This window comes from Bombus affinis, chromosome 4 (assembly GCF_024516045.1).
Source record: "Bombus affinis isolate iyBomAffi1 chromosome 4, iyBomAffi1.2, whole genome shotgun sequence".
In the NCBI taxonomy this organism is placed as follows: domain Eukaryota; kingdom Metazoa; phylum Arthropoda; class Insecta; order Hymenoptera; family Apidae; genus Bombus; species Bombus affinis.
Window position 1 is genome coordinate 7,382,899 of NC_066347.1, and position 20,457 is coordinate 7,403,355.

The 20,457-nt window shown below is 38.9% G+C and overlaps 1 protein-coding gene across 2 annotated transcripts in view; it reads left to right on the plus strand.

Moving 5' to 3' along the window:
- The window catches only part of LOC126915821 (ankyrin repeat and SAM domain-containing protein 1A-like), a 75,184-nt gene extending 56,291 nt beyond the window's left edge, over nt 1-18,893 (plus strand). Inside the window, exons 12-18 of one of the 2 annotated variants that reach the window (XM_050720874.1) lie at nt 8,901-9,215; nt 9,482-9,609; nt 9,878-10,255; nt 13,063-13,374; nt 14,402-14,560; nt 14,931-15,068; nt 15,467-18,893. In XM_050720874.1, the coding sequence (XP_050576831.1) occupies nt 8,901-9,215; nt 9,482-9,609; nt 9,878-10,255; nt 13,063-13,374; nt 14,402-14,560; nt 14,931-15,068; nt 15,467-16,069 (2,033 nt within the window). In that variant the 3' untranslated portion in view covers nt 16,070-18,893. The remainder of the gene's footprint in view (nt 1-8,900; nt 9,216-9,481; nt 9,610-9,877; nt 10,256-13,062; nt 13,375-14,401; nt 14,561-14,930; nt 15,069-15,466) is intronic. The other variant, XM_050720875.1, reaches the window with a different exon arrangement.
- Nucleotides 18,894-20,457: the final 1,564 nt, after the last annotated feature.

Here is a 20,457-nt window from a genome sequence, read left to right on the forward strand (position 1 = left end):
TCGCAATTCCGATATTTTTAGGGGCGATTCTATGTTTGGCCGTGGCACGGCTCTTGCCTCGTGTGTTATGTTATAATCCAGCCCCGAAATATAGCGGACATCTGGGCAAATATACAGTTCGATTTCACGAGCGCGGCAGACGAACAACAATTGACTAGCGATCGAAATCGCGGTCCGCTTTGTTCTGTTTTTAAACCTTTCGAACCAGGAAAGAAAACATCCTTTCGAAGCAACGTGTTTATAACATTTCCTTTGTTCTCCAACCCCAGTTTGGAATATCTTCCTTCCGATTAAGTTTTCACGAGTTTGGTGTATTTGGACTTACTGGATTTAAATTGCGCGCGTTTTTGACGAGTACTGGAGGAATGGAGGAAGGAAAGATTTTGGTTCGTGATCGAGGTACGGGGTTTATATTTATTACTATGTAGAAAATGAATATATATGTTTCTATATGTGTTCGCAGAGAACTTTAAACTGTTCGAGGAACAGATATTCTTTTTGGTTAGAAAGTATTTCGAAGAATAAGGAAGGTTCCGCTTGAATATTATTCATATATTATAATATTTTAATACAAATTACTATATAATCGGTATGGTCAAAAGAAACTGGAGGTAATCAAAAAATGTCTGCACTTATACCAAGTAATATTGAAATTCTTAAAAATCAAACATCTATTATTAACCGTAATCACATATTATTAAAATCACGTATTGGAAAAAAAAAATTGAGAAAAAAATCACGAAACTTTGACAAAAACTTTACGATATTTCGTATAAAGCGTATATATAAAATCTTGCAATATAGAAACAAATTTTATTCGAAAGTTGCTTAGTAGAATTTAATATGGAACAACGAAACGCAGATTTCGATGAATGAGTTAAGTAAATAAACAAGGAATTAAACGAACTGCAATGTCATCTAAAGTTCTATAAATATAGTTTGCTAGACTAGTCAACGGTTACCGCGGTGAATTTGTTTCGTATCAACGCAAATATGACGAGTACACTGTGCGATAAGCGAGCAGAACTGTTCAAGGTTTCAGTTAAATACATTGCCGCGTCGATCGTTCGACTGGTTGCGATTCTGCTCGCGTATTCGCTGGTTAGAGCCAGCTATTTCCTCGGGACGATGCGACGGTCTTCTCCGAAGCGATTTCGTACGATTATACTTTTCAATGCTGGCAGTATTTAATTATGCGCTCGAGCGACCAATTCGTCGAAAGGTTGAGGCGCACGCTGCTCGCATTGCCGCGCAAATGTAAATGACCGTGAATGTGAATTCCCGGCATGTTAATATACCTTGCTCGATAAACGCTTTTAGTTCCTACCGCGATAAACGACTGTTTCACAGAGATAAACTGAGATAAACTGTGAATTCCGTTGCAACAGGGATTGAAACGTTAGATTACTAGATGCGATAAGAAGAGCAGAAATCTCTGTCTCACGTGCATTTAAGTTCATGTTGCTTTGCAAACTAAATATTTATTATTGTAGGTACATTGAGACTTCGTTAAAATGAACAGCTTTATACAAATTACTAATTCCTTTGCTTTGAAGTTTTCCAACGATGTATCACAAATCTTCCATAAACAGTGCTCCAATTATGTACTACAGTATTGACTAAAATATTAACTCATTAAATTATATATTGTATATTATAATATATATGTATGTATATTAGATTATATATTAGAAGAAAAGGTATACATTGAAACTTGTCAATGTTAATGCATATTCTATTTTGCAAGTTAATCGCGTAAATACGTATGTACGTTTAAATGATCGGGTATAGATATGTTAATATAGACGTTCTCGTGTGTTTCAATACATGTGGCCTGGAGACCTCGAATATCGATGTACAAGGATATTGAGACGTATAATTATCCATGTAATTAAGTACATGAATTTTTAATTCTTTAGAACACGTTACACGCGTTTTGAGTGTACAGGATCTCTTTAAAACGAATTCGATCTTTAGAAATTACCAAGTTTTTGTAATGAATATTTATTTTCTTTTGTCGGTCGATGAATTTGATTTATTCGATGGAGATGCCTGACGTTAATTGCTAGCGATTTAATGCGTTATCGAGGATTCCTTTCAGCGGTCTGGTTGGAAGCATTTTAAACGGAACCCTGTTTCCTGACCCATTGAGCGCTACAATCAAGTTTAATTAGCGGTATTATGAGTCAGCTAGGGTCATTAGCGTGTCCAAATACGTCGCAGTTTGTGCAGTTATTTAGAAATCGCTGACCTGAAAGCTTTGTTTCCTAAACTAAGCCGCATTGTTGTCGCCGATGAAGTATCTTAACATATTGTTATATAATTGGCTGTCTCTTACGCAAACTCTATCACGCGTAAACAGCTACTTTCATAACTGGATAATTTTCGCTCACTTTATTTCTACACAAGTTAATAAATACTATCCAACATATTGAATAACTTACACGATATGATATTTTAATAATTGTTTAACAACTCCGGCCAGTCAATAATGTGTTAATATAGTGTATATTACGTGAAAGTGACTAATGATTTCAAAGTTTATAGAGATGCAGTAGTTAAGCTGGTAGTCGTTGGAATATCAAACTGAATTACATATAGAACCATAGATCTGTCACCTTGCTATCAAAAGTCCATAAAATACGTATACGTGCCACAGTGAAAGCGTAAAATTTAGTAATTGTAGTATATGGCGACTAGTTAAATTACTATATTACAAAACTACGAAGTATCATAAAATCATAAAACTGTCTACTTTATCCAGTAAATGTAGGTATTCATCTATTGACAACACAGTATGCTGCTGTCAGTAAAATTTTTAATTTTATTGCTCGTGAATACATTTACTTAAGAAATTAACATCTGTATACATTGACCGGTAAGCATATATCTTTACCAAATTAATACATTCAGTGTAACATATCCATATTTTAAAACGAGCCATTTATCTCTCTCAGTCTCCTTTCTCCGCCACAAAACCGCACCCAGATACCAAAAATATTGACCCATTTTCACTTTACGTGTAACAATCGACCACCTAAAAATAGCCACTCTATTCACTAGAACGTCCATATCTCCTACTTGTGTCACGATTCAACGAAATATCACAAAGGCTGCAACGAATTCCAGTCACATACGCCCACGACGCACGGTATATGTGTACAACGTTACTTAAGTCCCTTTTCAACGAATGAATAGATCGCCAGACGTAAGTAGCCTCTGGTCTACAAATTACGCGGGCATTTGTCGTTCAATCGTTGTTCAATCTACAGCTTGTACCAGCAGCTTATTTATCTTGTTAAGCGACGAATGCTCTTTCATGGGACCACCGTAGTGTTTCAACAATGGGTTTACGATAAGAAACGCGGGAAAAGACGGTTTCTATGATCGCGATACGTTGCGTGAATTCATCGCGTGTCGAAAGTAGTGCTCGGTTCGTCAATTAGTTTCAATTGATCGTAGGTGCGATGCATTCTTGGATGAATTGTGTGGTCGTCGTTTGATTGTCGTTCGTGGTGAATGCAATAATTATATGGATGATGCAATGATTCCTATTGTGGAGATGATAATTCGCTTGTGATTATTACGTGGAAAAGATAATAAGGTTTGACTGACGCTGGTCGAGAACTTCTGATAATTAAAGTGTTTCCTCGTTTTTTTCACATCTATAGATCTGTGAAATGAAAAAGAAGATTTTACAGTTAATTTTTTATGTTAACTGCATTATATACGTTTGATCGTTTCTCATATTCGATTTCTTCATCGTATCATAATATGATACCTGCCGAGTAATCTTAGTCGTTGCTTAAATACTTTTCCAAGTGAGCGAGGCGATATTTAAATCGTAATTAATTCCTCATCAATCATTTTACGACATTCCTTCCTGAAATCGTTATCAACTATCCTGGAATTTGTATCACTTTGTCAGATATTGCCCATGGAAATTTCGGTAACAGTTTGAGAACAGATTCGAAAAGAGCGCCGTTTACGAGCGACTTAATGGTCGTCCGTTTTTAATATACAGCGAAATCCGGCGTTTTCCAGGCGCATGCAGTTATTTACGCAAGAATTACTTTAATGTTTACGAGCATCGAGGAGCGTGGCATCGTCGCGAATTTTCCAGATTTAATGGGCCGCGGTCGGGAATCTAGAAATAGGGAGTTAAGACGAGCGGAAGTTACGCCTTGGTTGCGAGTTAGGCTACCGCGAGTAACAGTCGTTCTGAACATTTTAAGCACTTTTTTTCTTTAAATCTTCGCGTTCCTGCGGTTGTACGTGGTCTTCCTTGTAGATGTACGAAGATCGAAGCAACCAGCTTGAAAGAACATATACTCTTCGTTTTTTCAATGGAATTATTCGCCGATTTGTACTTTAGAAGGATTTCCTGACCAGAGAAAAAAGTACGAAGTTAGGATAAAGCTTCTCAGGATATTTACATTTTACGGGATATTTTATTTAAATTATTTTAAATTATTAAAAGGATATTATTTTATGTAAATGACCCAAAATATCCCTTGGACCATTATACGGTAGGAATATTACAATCAGAAATTCAAATGTCTCATTTACAGAATACTAAAAGAAAGATTTATGAATTTAAAAAGTTGGCAATCCTCAATGTTTGTGACTCAAATAACTCCGTTGTGCGACGCTCCACACAAAAGCAACCGTTGACGTATCAATTCCGAAAAAAGCATTCTCTTTATACGAATGTCGATAGAGACTCGGAATATTTTTGTTGGAGCACATGTACCTACGATTTCACGTTCATTTACACAGATAACACGGTATTGACAAACTTCAAAACATAGTAGCTCGGTTTTACGATTAATCCTTGAATCTTTTACCCCTTTCAAACCGCATTATAGAATACCAGAATATCACTCTTAATTTGAAAAAGTGTTCGCTTTACTCACTGACAATTCCTCGAATCGACAAACACACTGTGAAACCGATTGAACGACGGAAAAAAAACCAGGCCATAGAACATTCGATACAGAACGAATCCAATCGCGTCATACACACGGACATGCAGCCTACACGCACACAATATCATCGCAAGAAATGAATTCTCTGTTAGAGAGCATCCCGGTTCGTTCCGAAAGAGCGAAATAAAAATTCCCTTTCAAAAAAACGGTAACAAAAAAAGGAAAGGACAAAAACAAAAAAAGAAGGGGAAGAAAGGAAGAAGAAGAGAGAAAGAGGGGAAAAAAAGAAACAAGCAAGTGGGTAACAAGAGGAGGCAAAAAGGAGACGCGAGAGAGGATGCGAGAGGAGGAGAGAAAGGAATAAAGAGAACACATTCGACGCGGTAGTTTCTCACGGCGGTGGGAGTGTCGCAAACTGGCGACGAAATAAAGGCGAAAGAAAAAGCGCATAATGTCGCAGCTCTTCCCAATTACTGCGATTAAACGGATTCCCTTGCTAGGGAAACTATTACGCCGTGAAAGCCAGCGGTCGCTCGTGCGATGGCGGGAAGAATGGCAACGAGAGAAAAAATCCCTCGGGAGAGTCGCGTCGGTGAGACAGAGAAGGAGATAATGGGAACCGGGGGGAAAGGAAAAAAGGAAGGAAAGGAAGAGAAAAATTTAGTAGGAGAAGGTGTACGAAAAGGGGGTGGTTGAGGTTGATGGAAGGAAAGGGAAAGGCAGATAGAAGGCGGAGAAACGGGAGAAAGGGACGACGATGAGGATTTATGTAATTTGTGTATATGACTTGAATAACTGCCTACATAATATAACGCTGGTGGCTGGAGTGCGCGCGAGCAGGCGACGCCCTTCATCATGGAGCTTTAATTAAAATTACGTACGTTTGCTGCTTGTAACGTGCGCTCGCGACTTCTCTCTCTTTCTCTTGCTGCAACCCTCTCTCTGGTCTACCGCTGCTACCTCTTCCTGTTCCTTTCTTTTTCCCTTTTTATCACTCTCCGTCTCCGTCTGTTTAATATTTTTATGAGCTTTTCACGACGCCTGGACGTACACTTGCATGTACAGGGTCTCTCGAATGTACTCGTACCAGAGAGGATACACACAGTGTCTTTGAAAGGCGTTCATAGCCGCTGCTTAAAGTGGTACTTTTTTCGTTTCTTTCTCTCTTCTCCCTCTTCCTCGTTCCCGCGTTCTCTTCCTTTCGTTCCCTTTTCTTCGACCGTCTATGCGGCCTCGCACGAGCCTCTCCCGGGCCCATTCGTACGTGCGTAGGTGGCGCGAATTCTCATTTGTGAAATTCGAATGAAAGAATTTCCATGGTTAGTCCCGCGACGCTCCCGAGACGTCGATTGTAACAGCGTCCGCTGAAAACCACCGTGGATTGTCCTTAGTGTCGGCGTGACGCGGCCCCCGTGAGAGTTCACTCTCGAGACGCGAGCTGACACCGCCGCGCCGACACCATGAAAAGAGCGAACACAACCGCGAGAACGTGGATGGGGGAATTATTTGCACCTGTCGAAGCGGAATTGTGCGACCAGTTAAGTTCTAGAGAGGCGTCGTAAAGCGTTATAAGACGTCGTAAGAAGTCTACGTTAACTGAACGCGCTTCGTAATTATAGATTTACGTGGTAGGCTTGATGATACGAATATATAGGCTGGTGTTATTCAGAAATTTAATTGGGTTGAAATTTTGTTCTCCGACTATGCAGCATTTAACAGTTGTTTTGTTGGTCGATTATTGTGGAAGGGTTAGGTTATTATTGCACAATTTTGATTCAGATAATTTGATTAGGGAAGTTTTGTTCTCCGACTATGCAGTACTTAACAGTTGTTTTGTTGCTTGATTATTGTGGAAGGGTTAGGTTATTATTGCACAATTTTGATTCAGATAATTTGATTCGGGAAATTTAGGAAGAATTTGAAGAAATTTTAACGTATTATCGAATATTATATACTGCCTGGTATAAGCGTTGGGAATTTGCTCGTTACCTATATTTATTGGACAATTCTACCAGATTTTTCTTTATTTGATATTTTATTAGTGTAAAAGCAGCGATAATCGTTGAATTTGTATTCAACACCATCTGGCGTTCTGATATTTATGGTTGGTAATGTACATCTTGTTTCTTTCTTCGGGGCCATCTTATAAACTTTACAAAGATAGCTGCAACTCTTTCTCCTGAATAGTCTTTCACCCTTTGTGTTAATGGCATAATAAAAGTAGCTTCTACAAGATTCTATATTTAGTTGTTATTGAATAAATTTTGTGAAGAATTAATAACTTTCAGTGAATTTGGCAGTTCGTGTATAATGATATTTCTGGATTTATTTTACTGTAGGCAAATTTTTTCAAATCCCGAAAAATTTAATGCGGAGAATCGTTTTTTCAGCCACTGTTCGTGACAGGAAACATCGATTTTGCAATAATCTTCGCCGATCTGAATGTGTTTGTTCCGTTGGCGGTGTGTTGTGCACGGTCGAACCGCGATGTCCACTGTTTGTCTGTTCTCTTCAATCACGGCGAATGTAACGCTCGCAACAAGTGCACGCGCAAATGATTTTTTTATGGTACTTTGACCCCCAAACGTTTTATCCGCGTTCTTTATTTACTCGAAACCTGAATTTATTTGCGAGCAACCGTACGTCGCGACGTTGAACGCACGAACGGACGCGTTTCGAATATCTAACGCGTTTTTATCGTTTCCTCTCCTTTTTTCTGGATTCTCTCTATGTGAGGATAGACTAACCAACCAAAATATTTTTTTACGATCATACCGAACGTTTTGAAAAACAATAACTTTCTTAAAAGAAATTGGAGTGCAACGAAAAATTGGACTGAGGATTTTTCTATGATAAACTTTCTAGAAGATATGATTTTCTAGGAAGTATCTGATTTAGTTGGAACTGCGATAAAATTTAAAATGTTCCGGTCTTGTATTTGTCTGAATTTCTTCGAATAACTTGAATAAACGTTCTGTGGTTAAACCTGAATTTAAACCGCAGGAAACCGCAAATGTAAACTAATCCCGGAATATTAACCGCAAATGCCAGTCTGTGGAACGCAGTTTTATGAAACTATGTTTTTTTCTTATTATATTAGTCAATTCTTCTATGATAGTAAAACGGTTTAACACTACGTACAAATAAAAGGTTTCAAAATAACAGTAAAAGTTTCGTTTTGCTAAACTCTAAAGAGTTTCTTTAACACTAGAGGAACTTAAGAAATTTCGTTTCTTTTTCATTCGAATTTTTAAAATTATACATTTAAATACATTGGTTCTTGAATCTCATAATTTTCAAGAAGAACGAATTTTTCAATTCTGTATATATCATCGAGCCACGAGGGCGCAATTTACAGTAATTGTTTAACTACATCTGTGCTCGAGAGTCGGTTTTGATTATCTTCCGCGAACTAATCTCGTGAAGGCATCGAACAATGACGAATCTGTAATGAATATTCAACGTATCCGTGAATTCGTTCGTACGCGGCTGCTATCCATTATGGATATCCGTTGGCTGATCCCAGACAGGCTCGACGTGTTTGCGTTGAAAACTGTTCGAAATTGCTGGTCAGCTAAGTTTCAAGAATACAACATTGATAGAGGGAGGATAGATTTATACGTTTAACTATATGGCTACTGAAATCTAGTTTTCATAAATTTAATCACTGAGTTAGGAAATTTATATTTTCATGAGGATATTCAAAGAGACGGAATCGCTTTCTACATATAATTATTGTAAGAATAAAATCTAATCTCGTAAAAATTCACAATCACAGATCATATCTCCAGTTTATTCATAAGTCATCAAACAAATATCATCAAAATCTTCTTTAATTAAACTTCAAATAATCTATATTTTTCTAACAATACGATAATATCTAAAGACTCTTTGATCGCCAAATATTTCTTATTATTATAGACATCGTCGTAATTCACAGGAAATAATCGAGCCATATCGTAATCTCAACAGGTTTGTTGAAAGGATCCGTGACGGCTGAGCGGCCGCGCACGCTGCGTCGCTTGCGGAACGTTTACGGGCCATCCGCATGCGGAATGGGAACCGGAGGTGATGGTGGTGGCGGAGAACGTCTCGAAGACGGAGAGGTCTCGTTCCGGTCGGACCGCGATCGCGAGAGGGACGAGAAAACCCTTAGCATAATGAGCCCGTTCGACGAGCAGGAGGAATGGGCCAAAATTTCAGAAATCATGGCGTCCTTTGGCACGGGTCTCGTCAGAGAATCTGTCTTCGTCACAGAATTGGAGAAGGAATTCCAGACGAGGCTAGGTATACGTCAAAGATTTATAAATTGATATATCGAAATATCAAAGTGTATCGTTGTTGGTTATAATCTAATAAATAAATAAGTTCGAAAGAAAGCTGGCATAAGTAAGAAAATGTGTAAAAAAAAGAAGGAACAAGAAGGAGGAATAAAATTTAATTTTTAATAGAAAATTCCGTATGTTCTTAAATATTTTAAAAAATGAGACAACACGATCATTTCTCGGAAAATATTTGCTATTAATTGGTGGTTTCGTCTGATTTGTACGCAGGTCTGAGTTCAGACACCAGCAGCAGCCCTATTGTCTCTACTTCCGTTGGTCAGTGGTTGTCAACATTGGGCCTGGCTGATTACGAGAACCTCTTCATCAACTATGGATTTGATGATCTGGATTTCATAGTACGTGCCTGTACATTATATCTTCTTTGCTTTTTAAAGATACAATCCAATACCAATTTTGTTATTGATAAACTTGATAAAATTCTGTTAAATACTTTTACAAATATGAATAGAATAAAAAGTAAGCTCTTTTAGCCAAACTTCAAATTCCAACAAAGAAATTATATTAGAATATCTGATTAGAGATTTATCAAATTTATTACAGTCTTTATATTGATATGATTAATACTTGTTCTAAAAACCTTGAAAACTCTGTTTTTTCTAACAGAATGGAGTTTTGGACGAGACCGACCTGAAGGACATGGAGATCACCAGCGATCAAGAGCGTGCCGTGATAATGGACGCGGTCGATTTACTGAAAAAACGCGTAGACAAACGATCCGGCGGGAACAGTCAATCCGTGGACGAATGGTTGAAGAGTATTCACCTGGAAAATTACGCAGAGACTTTTAAGAAAAACTTGTACACGGACATGGAACGTGTGAGATGCGTGTGGGAGGTCGAATTGGCGACCGTCTTAGAGATCCAGAAGCCAGCTCATCGTAAGAGGATCCTCGCGTCGGTCAGCGGATCGAGCGCGCGTGCGCAGAATCGCAACTGCACCGGGCCCAACTTGGAGGATCTCAATAAGGATCTGAACACCTTGGTGAGTGAAACCGCATGTTCTGTCTGAATACGAATCGGCTGTGTAGCATGTTACCGACTGACGATTCGTATGGAATCGATAATGGAGAGGAGAGGAGGGGCGTCTGTAAAAATCGCAGAAATATTTGAACCGTAGACGTTGAGTTGAATTTAGACTTTGATATTTTTAGTTTTGTATGCAGTAGCTGTGTTAGGTGTTGGAGATTCTCTATGGAATTTTGGGGTGTGTTCCGAATTAAGGAATTTCTATAGGTTCACGTTGAGTTGTGAATTATTGTTTTTTCTTGAAATTGGCTTTCGACGCTTATAATCGATTATAAATATATTTTCCAATTAATTCGAGTATCTAAACAAGACAAATGAACGTTAGATGTTCGACAAAAATAGCAAATACTTTAAGAAACTATCGCACGATATCAATCAGTATTACACGATTACATCACAAACACTTACACTACGTCACTGTCACATCGATCTACTCCTCATCTTCACAAAATTTTACTTCATCTTTCAAAAAATGTACAAACTTCCTAAGATATATACTCAAAACAACATACACGAATCTCACAACTCTAAGGGCAACGATCAATCCCAGCAAAGCGAGTAAAACGACTGGACCGATTGAAGCGCGAAAACTGGAAAGGGTTAACGAGGTTCATCGCAGCGATCGACCTACGTGACGCTCTTGTTCCGCCGATTGTGTCACCTGTCGCGTGATAGGGAGCGCGTCACATCGCGAAGATCATTTTAAGAGCGTATCGGAATCAGACAGAGAGAGAACGTGCTAAAAGAGACAAAATGAAAAAGAAAGAGCGAGCAGTTGAGTGAGTGTCGCGAGTGAAGGGATCCTGTTAAGAATTCCGTTGACACGGGGTGTCTGACGAGGGCCATGGAGCACTTGGGCAAAAAGAGGGTGGCAGCGACACACACCGAAGCAAGCTCGATCGCTTGCATCGGCTTTCAGCCGATCGCGTCATAATGTAAATATCGTGGCTAATTGGAGAGGTGTTATTGTAACAGGCGTATCATCACGGCTCTAGCTAGCTACCTGTTCGCTACTGACTCACCTCACGAGACGACACTCGAACAAGCTTTCAGGCTGATCGCTCGAGCGGACGCTAATAGTTTTTGTTCGGGCGCCTCGAGCGCGATACGTGCATCCGTTAACGAGCTACTCTACCGCCTCGCGTCTCTACGCCTGGTCTTTTCGCCGGTGCTCCCTTAATTAGCTAATTAAATTCGATTAATGGCCGTCGGTCGACGCGCACACGTCCAAATTGCTCTCTTTGTTCCTCCGTTTCTCTGCTTCTTACGTCCATTCTTTTCTCGTAATCGAATTTCACGATTGCCGGCCCGTGCAGAGAGTTCCATCTCTCGTATGCGAGCCATCCATCTGTTCCGTCTGCGGATTAACCCTCGAACGCCGGATGCTCGAGAATCATTTTCGCCCACTATTCAAGTTCCAATAAATGCATCGTGGGAGGTGAATTTTTATGCTGGTTTTTAAGTTTAGTATATTTCCAAATATTTATGTCATGGTATTAATTTATTCTTCCAGCAACGCATGAATATTTGTTACTATTAATTGCTACTAGACTAAGGATGTTAATGCATCAGTAGAAAACCTACAGATGCAAACATTGTGCAAATTTTAAGACTGTTGCCGAATTGTTTTCCTGTCTATATTATAGGCAACAGGAAGTCTCTGTATTTTTCATTTTTCTATGCACGTGTTTGTTAGTATTAGTTTTTTGTAGTTTCTACTTTTCTGTAGGTCTTTTTCTAGGTTTCTTTTTTTGGAGTTGCGAAGGCAAATTATACAAGGGAGGTAGATGTAACAAACGATACGCGAGATGTAATCCGAACAGCGAGCGATACGCTTGTGTGGTTTGAATCTGGTTTGATCGTAATTCCCGGAACGGCGCGAAACGATTCATTCACGGAGATTGCAAAAAGTTTCCTTTTTTTCTCTCTCCCCATTTTTTTTTCCGGGGATGGGACGAGTGGCGAGTTCGAAACGCGACGCTTTCACAGGTGTAATTGCACGTTCTGTAACGCGAGCCCGGCTTTCGTGCGCGGCTTTTGTAACGCTGCGCGAAAATTTTTTTCGCACCGGCATGTCCATTTTTATTTTTGGCCCGCTGACGTATCGGAAATTTGCTTGTAACGCGGCCGGGAACGCGACGTCGGAATGTAAAAAGGTATTTGCCTCGGTCGTCCGTTCGTTCGTTCAAATAAATCTATTGGAAGGTTTTACGTTCGGTGAAAATTAATGGAATGTACTCGTGTTCTATGGGGTTAATATTGACGTTACTGATAAAACGCCGGTCCCTTCCATCAGATCTAAATTCGTTTTTTACTACAATCCCGGTGAAACATGCATACATACTTCATTTATATTGTTATAGGTTTTCGAATCATTAGCTTTGAATCTGCTTGAAATTTTTCAATTTTTACAGTATAATAACAACGTTGAGATTCATTGAAGATTACTTGCTCTTAAGATCTTTCCACCTCAATGCTAATAAAAACTTCAATCACCAATATCCTGAGAAACATTCAATATTTTTCCCTGTACGTATTTGTACATTTAAATTTCTCGCAGATACATAGACATTCGCAGTATTCTAGCCGTCTTTATTAAATATTCCTATAAAAAATTCCTAACACAGTCTTCCGTATTACACCACCGAAATATTAAAAAACAAAAATGAAAGGAAAAACAGGTACAATCAGCGGACTTATATAAGATCACGAACGAAGAGACTTTCGTTGCTCAAAAACTCCACGGCATATCGTTTCCCGCAGAAGACGAACATACAGCAGCTGAAAGAGGAGATACGGGAGAAGCTGCCGGAAACAACGACGGAGGGTAATGGCGGTACGTCGATAACCGGAACGAATTCGACCGGCACGAGCACATTAAGGCACCGCAAAAACAGGCCGGCCCCGCAGCCACCCCAGCGACCCAGTTCGCATAATGGGGCGATCTCGGCACCGGAACAACTCGAGATCAGGGCACCGTCGGAGCTGCTGCTCGGCGTTCCGTCCACCCTGAAGACGCAGTGGAGGCACCAGCCAAAAGCTCTAGTCACCGGCTGCGTCACGTACGTCGCCAACGTAAGTCTAATTGCTTCCGTGTTCCATTCCCTTCTTCTGCTTTTTCTCTTTTTCTTTGGCATCTTACTAAGTATTTTACATACCCTTGCTACGTCTATCATGAATAGAACTATTCTTTACAGAGAGCCAAATGTTTCTTAATGTGGATCTACATAGTGGATCTATTCATAGTTTCTATCGATTGTTTATTCTTTCGGCTATTTATTACGTAAATGTATCATAAGGATCTGTTTTTTTCTTTTCTTTTTTATTAAAATTTCGAACGAGTTTCTTTGTATTAGTGTATCGGAAATATTGGAATTCTTGGTTGATTGTTTGTATTTGATTAATTGCTTTTTGGTCTTGTTAAGATTTTGGAGTGGAGAATAATTTTACATTAGTTTTTATATGGACTTTAATCATAAAAGTGACTGTCACGATTCAAATTCATTTTCATTCAAAAATCTGTTTATACAATTGCGCTTTCCACGATATTGGACAAAAAAGAAATCATAATAGCTATGAAAACGAGAACACGTCATGTTGGTATAGTAATTGGACTCCATAATTCTATCCTCTCGTTCAAACGCATTGCACGGTTCTTGAATAACGAGTGCGTCGTGTGATGTCAGTCAGATACTCTTGACAACGCCTCAAGGTGAAGGCTATTACCATAATTACCGCGTGGGTGTAACTAACATTTCATTCAGAGCATTATCTTGCATGGCGTAACTCCCAACACAATGAACGAGCATCTAACGCTTTCTTCCTTCGAGGAATCATGTTGTCCAGCGTAATAGATTTCTATTTCCTTCGATATACGAAGTTGCAATATTACGTAACAAGCTGACGCTGTTTAAGTTATTAGTAACACTTTTCTAAGTAATTCTATGATTCGTAAACATAAAAGATATTGGTAAATAATAAATGTTGAAAAATGGTGAACGCAGTCAGAGATTTTGAAGTTAAGCGACGTTTTAAAGGAAGCAGCTTTTAAATATTTGCGGTTCTAGACATACGTTCTTCTTTCTGTTCTATAATCGTACAGTATCTGGGTTCCACCGTGGTGAAGGAGTTACGTGGTACCGAATCAACAAAGAAGTCGATACAGAAGCTAAAGAAAACGTGTCGCGAACCAAGAGTCACCCCTGACATTACTTTGGCGATTTCTTTTCGTGGCGTGCGGTTCCTCAACACGGTGACCAATGTAAGATATTTTTAAAACGAAAGAAAAGACTTCGAACGTTAATCCTTTATAATGCATAATATCTTACGATTTTGATGTCAATCATTTGATTACAAATTGATAATCGTGTTTTTTCGACTTTACTTTTTAAAGCTAATCTTTCTAACTCTTCTTTAAATACTTAATAACTTTCGTAACTTTCTATTGATTATTCTTTGAAATGAAGTTAACCGAATTTCGATTAATCGAGAAACTGTAATACAGCGAGGTATAAGTAAGGAAGACAATCTCGTGCATTTATGGAATTTGTGTCGCGTTGAAAGGGATTAACGTTGAACCGTAATACGATTACCGTGTCTACATTTGTATTTGGAATGATGGGAATCGATAGGAGCCGATTTGCGAGCACGAAATTCGCAACATTCACTGCGCCTGCCAGGATGCCGATGATCTCACGCATTTCGCCTACATCACCAAGGACCACGCCAGCCGTACGCATTTCTGCCACGTTTTCTGCGTGCCAACGATGGTAAGTCTATTTTCTTTCTTGTTTCTAGATATCTATATGGAACTTTATTATAGTGAGAATTGGTATTCAAGGAACATTAGATTTCATAGTTTTATATCTTGACTAAAATCAACAGATAAATTAATTATAATAATCGATTATGTATTTAAGTAATTTTCAAGTATATAGTTGGAAATTTTATAAAAGTAAACAGCATGTACTATAATATACCGCTATAAGATACTAGGAAAATTAAGAGTCAACAGGAACATCTAATTCCAAAGTCTTCTACGTCATTCTTTTACCACGTTGATTAGGTGAATAATGTAATCATTCGCCTCCATCCACCAATTCCATTGTTCCTAAATCTCTTTCCTTCATCCAAAAAGAATCTACGAAGCGAGGCATGCGTGTTTCAGGACCAAGCAACGGAGGTGATCCTAACCCTAGGCCAGGCGTTCGAGGTAGCCTACCAAATGGCCTTGCGTGACAAACTCGGTAGTCACACGGTGCGATCTCAATCGGCCAATCAACTGACGACTTTCTCGAAATCTGCATCGAAAATGCCAATGTCTCCAGATTCTGCGCTGGACACCGGCCGTGAATCGCACAACCAACCTTCGGCCGCTATCCCCATCGTGAATTCAATGAACCCAAAACCAAAACCCCGCTCTAAGTCGTCCATCCCTAACCCTATAGTGCAGTCCACAATGACCAATCCGATGCAAGACGCAAACTCGAACTCGAGCTCTTTCTCTAGCGGCACCGTGAACTATAGTTCCAGCTCGAACTCAGCGACCAGTCCCAGCACGAACTCCGTGAGCAGCTCGAATTCGAACACGAACACGAACCAAACTGCAAAGCCGCTAGTCACGCACGGTAGGTCCCATTCGGTGAACGACATCAAAGTGAACGGGAACCAGTTGAAATTGGCGCCAGCACCGGTCGATGACATCGGAATAGGCGTGAAAGACCTGAAGCCAGGCTCCAGGGCACCTATAGCTCTATCAGAAGAACTATAAGGAGAATAAGGTTCTCCGTTACTATTTCGATACTCATTACTGTTCGTCCGTGAGATTAGGTCGAAACGCTTGACGATCTTTGACCGTTAGCTCGTGGGAAAAGTGTAGGGATGTCGCTTTCGAGACACGAGTTTGATACAAAGGGTTGTTCTTTAATACGACGGACATAAGGGTGTATGGTGGACTTTAAGGAACTTGAGAAGCGTTTTAGAGTTTTTTTTGGAACATTAGGAGGATTGTTCCTCTTAATGAAGAACTGAAGGTTGTTAATTGCGAATGTGAAACAGATCATCGTACAGATTGATCCTCGCATCAGAATACTATATGAAATTTTGTAAGATCATTGGGACTAATATCGTAAAGTCCAATTGAGACTCTGATATTCGACTAAGAGGTCGGATTATACTTGAATTATTCGATTAACCTTCGTAGACATTGTATGACACACGCGAAATAGGACTCGACTAGGCGTTCGCGGTGTCTTTTTATCTCTCGAATTTTTGTAGTAGCATTCTAGACAGACGTTATGACGGGTATCAACAATTTGAATGGTTGTGTCATTCCGAAGTGAATGATAGAGGGGTTTGATGACAGCTCAGGTAAGTAAGAGACGATTATCGAATTATTTTGCCAAATTTTTGATCGACCATGAAACGGCGACGCTGTGATTTTCTACATCGAGGGCATTAACGAACCGACGAAACACGTTTAGAAGACAACCATGTGCTCATCTTTTACATATTTTATTCACGTCCATACAACGACAAAATTGAAAAAAGGAAAAGAAGATACAAAGCAACGAATTGAGATTGTTTCATTGTATCTGGTTGGACGGAACGTGTATATCGTTAACAGTATTATTTGATTAAAACGAAGCTCTTCGTCACAAAATAGACGTTTTCTAGATCTTACACTCGATGTTTTGTCGATAAGGAAGAGCGTGACTAACATTACATCGATGTCTCGCCTAAAATAATTTTAAACGAACTAGAAAAACCGAGAAAAAATGTTGACAAAAGGACATGATTTTTTAAAGGTTTCATTTGAAAGATTTCTCCTGCACATGAAATATTATATTGCATTTAAAAATGGCACATTTACACACATATAAACATTCCCATGTCGAAAGGACATACAGGTGAGTTGACAAATTTGCGAATGCTCAATTTTGATCGCGTACAATCAAATTAAAAAAAAAAAAAAAAAATCGACTGATGAGACTCAGAGGCTGAATCGTTTTCACTTTGAACCGTGGCTGATTGACGTCACGATGGATTCGTTTCTTCCATGAAATCGTCACCCTCGTTCGAGGTGCCACCGTTTTTTCGACGTTCTCATCACCCAAGACTGACAGTCCTTATTTCGTTTCGCATTTTTCACGTTTCTCAGCATTTACGTATAGAGTATGTACAATGTACACATGCATGTGCACAACAACATAAATTGCACGTATTAATGATCGTAAAACAAAAGAGAAGTAAAAGAAAAAAAGGCGAAGAGGACGAAAAACGAAAAGAAAACCGAAGAGAAAATTCACTCCGTGCGGATTAACGTGTATCTATCGAGTGCTAATTGGACGAACCTCGCGATTAGGAAACGAATATTATACCACGAAACGGCACCAAATATCTATCTATTGTATATTTAAATACTCCACGGAGTTCCCTCGAAAACCCTACATTTAATATAAGTCGATTTTCAAGTTTCCAAGTTGCTACGATTGTAAGGAACGTAATACAATCATATTCGAGCGTAGCTGACCAATTCAGCTTTGAGCACTAAAGACGACTCGAATTGATTCAAAGATGTGTCAATAGTAGAGTACTAATATCGATTGAACAGCAAGTAGTATCTCACGTATGTGGGCTCCGTCTCTGAAACGGAGCAGGCCTAACTGACCTCGTATGTAGTTGTCGAATCGTAGTGATAAATCGTGAGCGTATAATTGCCCGTCACGAACCGTCTCCGGGAAGTCGGGAAAGATAAAAGCGTGCGGTAGCTCGAGAAAATTGTCGAGACGTCAAACAAATGACGTCTGGTTGTGTACACAACGGGTAGATTGATTCGTAGCGAAAACCAAAGATTGCATGTTTGTATATAAAGCACGCGCGATATTAATCGAACGAGAACATGGCGATATTAATCGCGATATTAAGCTGCAGAGCAAAGAGAGACGGAGCAAAGTGGAGTGAAATGCATTTTAGGGTGATACGAAGAGAATATATTATACACGGTCACAGACAAGTGGAACACGAGAAACTGCCAAATAACACACCACCATAAACACGTGGCTATACGCACACTTTGTATTCATCACATTTAAAATGATAGTTAGCTCTATTCATAATGTATATGTATATATATTAACGTTTAATCCTGCATGTATATATATATATACATATATACACACATATATACGTGCAGGATTAAGCGTTTAAGGTGTTGCGATAGAGGTGAACGAGCTCCGCAGACGACGTGATACAGTAATTTCAACGTGGAGTAAAATTAGGTGGTTGCTCCACTTTTCGTAAGTTCGTACATTCGCGAACTATAGCGCAGCTATTGTAGAATTGTAGAAAATCGAAATAGAGAGCATGCTTCGTCGATGTGTGTGTCGATAAATTCGAGGAAATCTCGGGAAGAAGCATTATTGGAAAAAAGTCGATATGAAATCGATCAGAGGGGTTACTCGTGTTGGCTTTGGTTATTAGTGTTGTTCGATTGTAATAAAATGAGCGGTAAGTCGGATACTAAGATTGGATAATTGATAATTGTTTGGATAATATGGTTATGTAAAAAAAAAAAAAAAAAAAAAATACATAAATGAAACGAAAGAAGGAAAAAATAATATGTACGTACTTAGACTATTATCGATGGCACTATTATTTGATAACGAAATCAATAAATTTTGTAGAGTCGTAAATTGCAACGGAATAGTTGACGAAAACGTAGTACTGCGTTAGAGTGCAGTATTAATACAGGAAAATTTGAATGCTACGTAGTTGATAGTCGTATTATCGATCAATAGAGTGTTTCTCGACCAAGTTTTGACGTTTATGAGTAAAACGTACGTACTACGCGTTTCGAACATTTTAACGAAGTATCTTTATCGACAAGCGTACCAAAATGTCCTTTCGTAGATTTGTACTTTCGTAAGATTTTCCTTGCTTTCTTTTTTTTTTTTTTTTTTTTATATAGAAATTGCGTAGAGTGATTCGTATAAAGTAACATGGAAGATTATTTTCTACACGATGCCATTTAAAACATTTTACACAGAATTCTCTTTCTGTTGTTCCTATGGATTCCTCGTAATATACGCTCAAACGTTCGATATCGTATTTGCCAACGAAAAGTGTCTTAAACACTTTGTTATGCATTTATCAGATCGTAGAAGTAACAACCATTTACTGATTCAAAAAGACACAAAAAAAGACCAGTCCACTCTTAACTTTACACGAATCACTACATACATCTCAAATTTCTCGTCAAGAATGTTCTTCATCGCACAATCACATGACTCGCGACTTGAAACAACACTCATTTCGTCCATCAACGAACAATACAGTTTGTAGCCGATGCAATCTTTCAAGTGCCAACAATGGAGCCCCATTTGTATTCAATAAACCCAACGTCGATGTAACTTCGGGATTCCGAAGTTAGACCGGCCTGGTGTCAGCTGAAGAGACAAAATTCCGACGGACGCATACGCGCGTTCGACAAGGTGTACATAACATACATCGAACACTTGGTAGCTATCTTGTTTTTTGCTATACTGTAAATTTAACCTATCCACACGTGTTCAAAGGGGAATCCTTCGTTCCGTTCCGCCGTGAACACGAATGCAATAGATAGTCGCACGAGATAATTTATTTCCTTCTTGCGCAGAGGACGGACCGGCAATCTCCTACGAAAGAGGCATCTATCATAGCGTAAACTTTTAAGTATTTATATATATATATATTAAAAAAACAAAAAAACAATAATAAAACATTAAACGAGTAAACGTTAGCTGTATACACTATATACGACTATACATAGGACGAGTGGTATCGGCAATGAGTTTTTTTTAAGGAACTCAGACTCATGCCAATCGCGCGAAGAAAACTCATTCACGGACCAAGAAACGATAAAAACGGGAGAGAAAAACAGGAGAGAAAAAAAAGTAAATGATTAATTGAGAAGGGGAGACGATATGTATTTGCTCGTAAACTATTAATAGTATTTCAGGAAAAATAAAAGGAAATATTAGACACAGCTGTCGAGAGAGGAATTTTTAGGTCGACTTTCTTTCTCGTGAATGACGTGGTACGACGATGATTTCGTCGTGTCGATTATTTAGATCGAATTTCAGGTATCAGGTGTACGTGTACATAGGTGTATGGTAAAAC